The sequence below is a fragment of the Hypomesus nipponensis genome, chromosome 18 (assembly GCF_054491055.1).
Source record: "Hypomesus nipponensis isolate SF chromosome 18, ASM5449105v1, whole genome shotgun sequence".
NCBI classification, from domain to species: Eukaryota; Metazoa; Chordata; class Actinopteri; order Osmeriformes; family Osmeridae; genus Hypomesus; species Hypomesus nipponensis.
Window position 1 is genome coordinate 6,195,699 of NC_140378.1, and position 10,188 is coordinate 6,205,886.

At 49.1% G+C, this 10,188-nt stretch overlaps 1 protein-coding gene across 1 annotated transcript; it reads right to left on the bottom strand.

The window, feature by feature from the left end:
- Nucleotides 1-1,013: 1,013 nt before the first annotated feature.
- LOC146251731 (V-set and transmembrane domain-containing protein 2-like protein) lies at nucleotides 1,014-9,034 on the bottom strand. Its single transcript, XM_084680774.1, has 4 exons — nucleotides 8,917-9,034; nucleotides 2,764-2,933; nucleotides 2,616-2,660; nucleotides 1,014-1,483 (listed from the first exon to the last, which is right to left on the bottom strand). Exons 1-4 carry the CDS (start codon nucleotides 9,032-9,034, stop codon nucleotides 1,091-1,093), a joined length of 726 nt encoding a protein of 241 aa, XP_084536900.1. The 3' UTR covers nucleotides 1,014-1,090.
- Between the last annotated feature and the right edge of the window lie 1,154 nt (nucleotides 9,035-10,188).

Consider the following 10,188-nt stretch of genomic DNA (forward strand, 5'->3'; position numbering starts at 1 on the left):
CTCACTGGCTGGGTGGGCTGTGGCAGCCTTTATACACACACACACACACACACACACACACACACTCACACAGACACACTCACACAGACACACAGACTCATACTGACAATATAAGATACAAGTTGATTTAAGCCCACATGCAAGTCCCATTCACAGCATACAGAGCCATGCACACCCAGACAGCTCCATTCACCAAGAACAGGCCTGTATTACAATCAGGAACCAAGGCCCTGTCTCCTACAGATGGCACAGTCTTTCATTATACAATTTATTAGATTTGATAAAGGCGTACACATGGAGTCAAACACTGTAGAAGAAATGTCCCAACATTATGACAATGATACAAAACATCAAAGCAAAGTTTAGAAGAGATATAGTCCCGTCTCTCATCCTGAATGAATGGGCAGGGCGACTTAGAAGCGCTGGACCAATGAAACTAGAATGGAAACTCATGAGAAACAGCCACATTACTCGGAGCGGCTGCTTTGACAGTCTGGGGGATGCAGTACGTCTGTATTTTGAAACACGGGCGAGTCCAGCAGAAAGCAGTCAGGACAACACCAAATGAGTGGATCATCGTTCCCTGGCGTTCTCATCTCACAGGGAGGACTGCCTAAAGGGCCCTCTCCCTCCAGGGGCTGGTAAGAGGGGATTACCAGCTTCATGGCACCAATGCTTCTCAGAGCACTGCCCACGCGGAGCCACCAGGGAACACAGATGGAGAGCAATGCAGCGTGAGGGTTGTGAACAGCCAAGCAGCAGACAGACCAAAGCGGTCAAATTCAGAAGTCGGAACTACGAGTTCATAGAAGGGGGGTCTCTTACCAACCCGTAAATGGATCAACATACTTAACATGCACTTGTTACATTTTTATACAATAATATATACAGTGTGGATAACCTAGAAGAGATAGAGAGGGAGGAAGGGTTACTCTGAGAATGGGAGCACAAGGCTGGTGACGAGCCGGGGGGGGGGGGGGGGAGACGGACAGATGTTCAAGAGTGGAGGGGTTTGTTGTTTTGTTGTGTTGGAGAGACACAGGGCTGGGCATGAGCCAGACAGAGGCTAGACTAGGCCGAAGAGGGGCCTCTATGGCACACAGCTGTCTATGCAGTCACTTGGGCTGTGGCTCTCCCCAGACCTCTTCCTCGCCTCCTTGCCTGCCTGGATGGAGCTGTGCTGGGCTGCTGCTGCTGGAAGCCCCTGCTCCTGGAGGTGGGGGTGGTGGTGGGGGTGGTGACCACCAGAGCTGATGGCTGACTTGGTGCTATCCCGCTGAGGATTGAGGCCGGTACCATGGTAGCCCACCTCCTGGTTCGGGCGTCTCTCTGGGAGGACCTGTAGGTAGGCCCGGGCACGGTGGTGGCGGGCTGTGGTGTCGCTGAGATCGATGACACGACACTCGTACGTGCCTTCGTCTGCCGGCTTCACACTGGAGAGGCGGAGCTTGTGGGAGATGTTGCTGCCAGCCACTTTGACCACCTGCAACAGGGGGGCAACAGTTTACTGGTCGTGATCCAACAGGTCTGTGATGAAGGGCTCATTTCCAGAAAACAGATCAAATATCTCTCAGAATATTTGTCTGGCACCGTATCAGGGACAAACACCCACCCACACAGAAACAGGGAGGCAACACACAAAGAGAGAGGCTACACACACACACAAACACTCATACACACACAGATAGGCAACACTCGCACACACATATAGGAACAGGGAGGCAACATACACAGTCACATACACACACACACACACACTCAAAGGAACAGTAACCTGGCCCCATGAGACGCCCCCCCCCCCCTCTCTCTTCTGGGATGTTATTTGCACGGATGCAGCAGCTGGTGATAAATATAACACGTCCTCATCTCTCTGCTCCCAGGTAGCAGGCCTGCCTGTGTCTGGGTGTCTCCTGAGGCTAATCAGGCAGGAGCGCAGCATCACACTCAGAAAACACACCAGCTGCAGTCCCGCACAGTCTGAACAGACCAGAGTCATACAGACACTTAAGTTCACAGGCTCATACAGGCTCATACAGGTTCATACAGGCTCATACAGGTTCATACAGGCTCATACAGGTTCATACAGGCTCATACAGGCTCATACAGGTTCATACAGGTTCATACAGGCTCATACAGGTTCATACAGGCTCATACAGGCTCATACAGGTTCATACAGGTTCACACAGGCTCATACAGGCTCATACAGGCTCATACAGGTTCATACAGGCTCATACAGGTTCATACAGGCTCATACAGGTTCATACAGGCTCATACAGGCTCATACAGGTTCATACAGGCTCATACAGGCTCATACAGGTTCATACAGGCTCATACAGGCTCATACAGGTTCATACAGGCTCATACAGGCTCATACAGGTTCATATAGGCTCATACAGGCTCATAGCCTCTGTAGATTCAGACACAGCAGCCAGTAGGCAGGGCTGAGATCATGATAAACTATTGACTTAGAGACATATTTAAACTTGATAAATGTATAGTCTTCTACTTCTATTTAATTCCAATTTGCTGCTCTTCAGAGGTGAGAAATAAGCAATCTAATAAACAAGGACAAAGACAAAGATAAACAGCGTAGAAAGACATTGCAAGACACTCACACTGATCTTAGTGGCATCTTTAGGCTTGTATTCCTGAGGCACAACCTGTAAAAGATTGAGATAACAATGCTGTAATAAAACAAAAAGCCTTCTCTCCATTAGTTCACATTATCTATTGTTTTCTCAAAGGTCATTTGAATCTTCCCACCTGATTGGTTTCCCAAGGCTGCTTATCTGACCAATCCTTCTGGTTCCTGATGTACCACCACTGGATCTCCAGCGAATAGGAGGGTGTCCCCGCCCCGCGGAAGGAGCAGGCCATCTCCACATCCTGCCCCCGCTGGACGCTCAGGTCCTGGGGCACCTCTGTGAACATTGCTGGAGGGTACAGGAGAGAAGGAACATGTCCATGTTTACATGAGGCCTTGTATTTACAGTGCTTAAGTTATCTTACAATACTTGTTTTATCTATCTTCATATTTGTACTTACTATGTTTATGGTTACCTACCAAACCTACCAAAGCCAAATTCCTTGTACTTGTGACATTATGTCACACATTACTTGTGACCTTGTACTTACATGCCGATAAAGGGGCCCCCGGTTTTGATTCTGACTAACACCACTCCTGTAGTTATGTCAGCATGTCAGCCATGTTATGTCGGTTTGGCCCTGGATCTCTCAGAGGGGAGGGTAAAGACAGATGATCTCTATGCATGCACATCCACAATATCAGAATATCCCTTCTCCACCCTCCCCTTCCTCTCCTCTCCTTTCTAATCATCTTCTTGCAGCCACAGACAGACACTCTTGAATACCAATGCCTGGTCTGTCTGAGTTGGCTGAGGGCTGGAGATGAAGCTGTGGTAGATCACAATGGTCTATGGCCAGATGGAGGTCTCTATACAGTAAACGCTTCTATTTCTCTCTGTGTATATCAAGCCCTTGGCAACTAAACCTAACTTGATAATAAGATAAGAGAGAGTGAGAGAAAGAGAGAGAGAGGGGGGGGAGAGAGAGAGGAAGAGAGAGAAAAAAGAGAAAGACGACACTGCGAGAGAGAGAGAGGGACGGAACAACAGAGGAAAAGGGAGAAACAGCTCTCCCAATCACTCCAGGAACAAAGGAGAACCAATCAATGGAGTCCCACAGGTTCAAACCAGAGGGGAGTCCCCATGCCAAACTTGTTCTGTGACTGTCCCATCTCCGTCCAGCGGATCCCCTCAGCAGGGCTGCCACTGGCAGACACTCCAACAGACCTCAGCCCCTGCTGTCCTGCTACTCTGGCTAAGTCCTTGTCTTTAAACCAAAGGTCAAACATGGTTTGCTCTGCCAGTAAACAAGGCAGTGAGATGGTCAAGGACAGGCTTCTTATTGTATAGAAACTCAATAATACAACGGCCCCTGCAAGTAAATGAGATTGCGGTAGAATACCATGACGATGACAGGCAAGTTTGTGATTTTGGTACTAGAAGTGTCTCTAGCCAGAGAGACAAAGCATTTGAATGCACTGTAACAAATCCATAAAAGGACCATCAGAGACCTAGCTCTCTGACTAGTGTTACTGTGACAACAACGATTTCTTCTTTCTTATCTGTGTATCTGTATTTGTGGACCGGTATTGTGGTCTGTCGGGAGCACGTAAAGGGGCTGTTTTGATGTTGGACATGACACACACACACACACACTGGAGGACGGAGGGAAGGAGAGAGAGAAGGAAGAGATATTTTTTGTAAGATAACATATCAGATATAAGATATATCCACAAGAGATAGGGAGGTGGAGAGGAACTGGAGGAAAGAGAGAGAGATGGTGTTGGAAGAAGGTGAGGGGGTGGTCAGCAGGATAGGAGATTCAGAAAAAACTTGGCTTTCATTTATTTATAACATGGGAGCTTCCCTTAAGCCTCCCAGCTTCCCTCTTCTTCTCCATGCTCTTTGGGGACTGCATTCCCTATGCAGCGCTGTGCAAATATATCATTGTAACCTTTCTCTGACATTGTAAGGTGGCTGAGGAGATAATATTATCCTCCTGTACGATCCACATGGAGAGAGTTTCAGAGAGAGTGACTGAGAAAAAGAAAAATGTGAAATAGAGCATTCTCTTCTCTTTCTCTTGCCTCCACTCTGCAGGCATCTTTTTGGGACCACACACACAGACACACACACACCCAGAGAGCCACACCGAGACATACACACTTTCTTTGTCCTGCACCAGCGGGACAACATTCATTTAAAATCGTTGTTCATTGGCGTAAGCCTACTAATGCCTCGAGCCTTCTGGATGCCAACTCCCGCTCTCCACCCTGAGCCAGTCCCACGCCAACAACACAGGCCTAACCCAACCCCAACCCTCGTTCCAAACCTTAAAAGCTTTTGTTCAACTTCAGCCCAGTTGCACCAGACATTGGCTCAGTGACAGCACTGAAGCACACTTCCACCTGAATGATGCCTCCTCTGCTCCTTCCGTCCTCCAGCGTTCCCAAACCAGGTCTCCTGGGGCCTCCTGACACGGACAATAAGGAATAAACTAGAACTCTGTAGAGAACATGAAGTCAAGCGGGTTTAACAAGATAGCCCTCTTCTTCTCTTTCTCTCCCTCCGTCCACAGTGACGGTGATAAATGGGGCACCTCATCAGCCATGAAGGTAAGCAGACAGGAGAGCTGGCCGATAATGGAGAGAGACAGAGAGAGAGAGAGAATCAGAGAAAGGGAAAGAGAGAGAGAGGGAAACGGAGAAGGAATAAGACAGGGAGAGAGGCACACAGAGATGCACAGAGAATGAGAATAAGAGAGAGAGGAACAGACAGAAAGAGACAAAAGTGATGAGAGACGAGAATGAAGAGACTGAATGACAAAAACGAGACATTAGAATCCAGGAGAAGGAAAGCAGGCTCGACAGTGACACAAACTCTGACACACCGTGTTAACTAGAATAACGGCCATGAAAGAGTCGGATTTCACAATTGTCCGCCATCGCAGATATGGAGATTCAACCACTTCAACAAGTCCTAAACAGACTGTGTTGTCTCTTTCTCTCTCTCTCCCTCTCTTTCTTACTTCTCTCACCCCTTGTTCTCAGTTTCAGGCTGCGAATCAGAAGTAACAGTCTGAATATGACGTCTTTCATAACAACACTTGTAGCTCCAGGTTTGTGAAGACCGTTTTGTCACAGTCAGAGTTGTCTTGTTCACCTCGCCCTGTGCCTTGACAGGCATGGCCGGCCAATAGGTTGGCAGACTGAATGTGACGCCACACCTAACCCCGCCCTCTTTTCCACACCCATACAAGACTCCGTCACGTCAATAGCAGGACCCATGTGACAGGTACAACCGTGAACTTTCCCTCCGACACCCCCTGACCGGACAGACGGACAGTGCCGCTCCTCTGGAAGGACAGCCAGCGTGTGTCGCCCCTTCAGAGTTCAGCCAGGGAGCCGGTGAGAGAGAAACTGTAGCGCTAATGAAGAGAGGTGACGTCTCTTCTGCTGGGCTGGGGGCGGTGTGTTCACTCAACCCATGTGAGGCCACAGTGAATGGCACGTAGCATCCCTCAGCACTGCCGAGGGGCCCCACGACCCAAACTGTACTCGTACTTTCACCTAGGCCCGGGGAAATATCACACGAGCCCTCCGCGATCAACACGCACGCGCTTCCAAGAAGAACGCGCTTCCGAGAAGCTTCCAATAAGACTCTCTGCTTCTTCCTCTCTGTGTTAACTAGCAGACCGGTCCTGCCTAGTCGCCCAGGACAGGAAACATGGCAACACGAGCGGTAGTGCGTCTCACAGAAGAGAAGCGCCACATCTTCTTTCTCTCTCTCCTCTCCCTGGCTCACTCCAACTCCTTCTCCCATCTCGCTTCTCCATTAGAGGGATATCAGACGGAACACATTATATCTATAAATGCATATGAGACGATGAATAAATATCTAAACTATTCAGATGGATCACCAGTCTAAAGGGACTTCTCTGGGTCGCACCACCAAACTGCTTTCTATCTGACCGACTGTTTGGCTGGCTGAGGGACTGTTGGTGTGACATGGAGAAACATGAAAGGGAGAGGCAGGGTTCGGATGTGTTCTCGGACTCAGACGCTCCTGTGAAGTAAAGCTCTCCGAGGAGCTAAAGGGAGAAAATGAGAAACAGCCACTCTGACTGCAAGCTGACCCTTTAGCTGGTAATGGCCTGCTTTTGATGTTCGTGTTTAGGAGATTGTTAGAAAGAGAGAGCGAGGGGCGCGAGAGTGAGGGAGAGAGCGAGGGAGAGACACAGAGAGAGAGGAATAGGGAGAAAGAGAGACGAGGGAGACAATCTTGACAAAGGCAGGAGAGGAGAAGAGAAGGCAGTGAAGGAGAGCTTGCTCCAAGATAACAGTATGTTGCTAATCTGCCAAGAAGTACATGCCACAGCTGGTTAGTCCGGACCAAGAACCAATATCATGACTAGGTGCAGCAGAGCCCTCACAGTGCAGAGTACCCTGCAGCATGAGGGTCAAGCCCCAGACCAGAGAAATCTGTCTCCCTGCCTCCCTGCCTCTGAGGCACACAGTTAAGCCTTCCAAGGTCCTTATCAAACACTGAGCTCCAGGAAGCTTCCCGGCTGCCAACCTCTTTCTCATTCCCCTAACCCCCCCCCTCCCTCCCTCCCCCCTCCCTCCCTCCCTCCCCCCTAACCCTAACCCCTCGCCGCCCCCATCCCTCCCTACCCCCCCCCCCCACCGCGCCCTCCCTAACCCCAACCCCCCTCCCACCTCTCTCCCTCTCAGCATGAGCCTGAGCTTAATGAATAGTCAACACAAACTGCTGAGGTTGGAACAGGATACAGAGCTGCAGGGAGCAGGGAGAGGACAAGGAGACAACAAGACTCGGGCAGGATGAAAGGCTAGTGGACGGACAGACAGGAGGACAGACGGACACATAGGTGACTCACATAGGTTCAGTTCAGTTATTTCATGGAGGGGAGAAACACGGTGTGTTCAGCCCACAGGGTTTAAACAACACAGCTCGGCTGTTGCCGTTTCTCCGTGGAGTACGAGCTCCTCAGCTCTTAAGTGATTCATTAATTCCATTGATTAGCTCGCTAATCCTCCCGTCCTCAATGAGATGTTAATTGAAGAGTACCCATCTAATGAGCAGCTGCTCCAGACGGCGTTTAGAAGCTCTGTCGTGAAGAACAAACTGTTTTCCTTTCATTATCTCCTCATCTCCTGTCCGCCTCGCCCATGTGACTGGGAGCTGGCCGCCACTGGGGACAACTGACCCAGCCCACCGTTCAGCCGCCTGCCAGGCAGCACAGATACAAGCAAAGAGCTGTACTTGGAAAGGGCTGTGTTACGGTTGCCCGAAGGTTAGATTACAGATATGAACTGGGAGACAGTTTTGACTGGTATGCATGTATGGCTTTATCCTCGGTGGGTGATGGAGAGCGTGGGTCTGACGGTGGAGAAGGGGGTCTGACGGTGGAGCAGGGGGTCTGATGGTGGAGCAGGGGGTCTGACGGTGGAGCAGGGGGTCTGACAGTGGAGAAGGGGGTCTGACGGTGGAGCAGGGGGTCTGACGGTGGAGCAGGGGGTCTGACGGTGGAGCAGGGGGTCTGACGGTGGAGCATGGGGTCTGATGGTGGAGCAGTGGGTCTGACGTCAGGTCAGCTGGCAGGGATCTGGCCCCGGGGCTGAGAGCGTTCAGCCTCACAGGCAGCTTGCTGCCCCCCGGGGCAGCCCACCTGCTGCCCCTCTGTCCTTCAGGTCACGCATGGTCTGCATGCCAGTCAGCAGGGGCCAGCAGCCCCCCCAGGCAGGGAGGAACCGTGCAAGCTGAGCATGGGTCTTCATGATGCAACTGGCTGTAAAGTGGAGGCTTGTTCAGCGTGGGGTCACAGCACAATACACCCAAAGTGGATCACAGATCCCATCAGAGAGGCAGATGCTGTGGCTTAAAGGGAGAATGCAAAAATACATAGACTAAAAAATATATATTATATATTCTACAAACAACAAAACAATTCTGATCACATGTAATTTCAATGTGATCATTTAACTTGACATTCAAGCTCATCTTCCCGAATAATCGTTCTCGCAAACGAACGTGGAAACAAAGTTATCATGAAGTGGTTGACTAAGACGTTGCTGCTCCCTTCGAAAAACACATGCTTCATGTGTTTTATCATGTGATAAAATGTCATTACAACACATCAGACAACCCGAAGTCAACCAACAATAGATCACCTCCATTCTGATCAAGCTATCTTTTTTTTTTTTTTGGGGGGGGGGGGGGGGGGCGCTCTTCAGAATCTATGATGCCTGCCAATATATTGACATGTTTAATGCTAAAGCAAAAACAAAGAAAAGGCTGCATGTATACGTACCGTTCCCGGTGAGGTGGTTTTCTACCTCTGTGTGTCCATAGGGTCTGGACGTGGCGCTGAGTTGAATATAGAGTCCCATGTAATGTAAAGTCCCGACTATCATCCCAAACGTTCCCATCTTCTCTGGTTGAGGTCCCCGTCTTTTTTTTCCCTCTCCCCTCTCTTACATTAGGTGTTGTAGGTAAACACAGATGGAGTCACGGTAAGGTGTCTAAATGTAGACCCCGGTGGAAAGTCGCTCTGATGATGCTGCTCTGTTTCGAACCTCGCCTTGCTGGGGCTGATTTAGCTCTGGTTGCGGCGGACGGAGATCTTTCTACCAGCGCAGAGAAGAGGAGTGCCTAGGCTTGCTATAGGGAATATCAATTAGGCGGAACGATATGAGCTTGTGATTTATTCATTAAACTTTCACAAGGCAGTGCGTCTGAAAGCTATAAATACCTATCTGATAAAACTGTCTCCCTCCTAAACCGTAACAGCACTCGGCTATAGCACGTTATATCAGAACGTTGATATGCTATTATGTGTAAGATCAGATCAAGTGACCACAGAATATCAAACGATTAGTTGATCACAAATCAACAGGTGGACGTTTAGTTACTATTAATTATTTATTTACTTTTTTAACATTCAGAGTAATAGCTCTGTGGCTGCATCCCAGAGATTAGGCCTGGAGACTACACCTTGCAAAACGGTTAACAAAGCTACGCCATTAGTTCTATGAGTTTAGAAAGTGTGACAGTCATTGGAGTTTATTCAGCGTAAAATGCGGCCCTAATGGTGGTCACGTCAACCCAACCCGGTATCAGAGATAACAGGTGTGTGGTAATGAAATCAGACATAAACCGCGGATCCGTTTCAGAACCACGGACAGCGCCAGTGAGGCACAAACCTCAGGTCCAGGGCGTGCAGTTCAGGATATTTTTATTTCTTCTTAACCTATTACTCATCAGTAACTTAGTTGATCAAACATATTGATTTGTGATTGATTAGGTATAGCCCCTGATAAGGTTTAGTTTAACCTTAAGCAAAAAACAGGCACCAACCACTGTAGACCATCCATGGACCACCTCAGCAATAACTGAGTTTTGCAACAGCACACTAACCCATACAGCCTTTTAATTCCCCAAGTCATTAAATAGGGAGCAACAGAAACCAAATCCTAACAATAAAGCTTCCCCTTCCTTTCCCGTGAAGCACAATACACAGGAAATGTGTGACTATCACTTTGTGAGGGTCCAGGAAAGAATAGTCTTACTGCAGCAGTGTTCT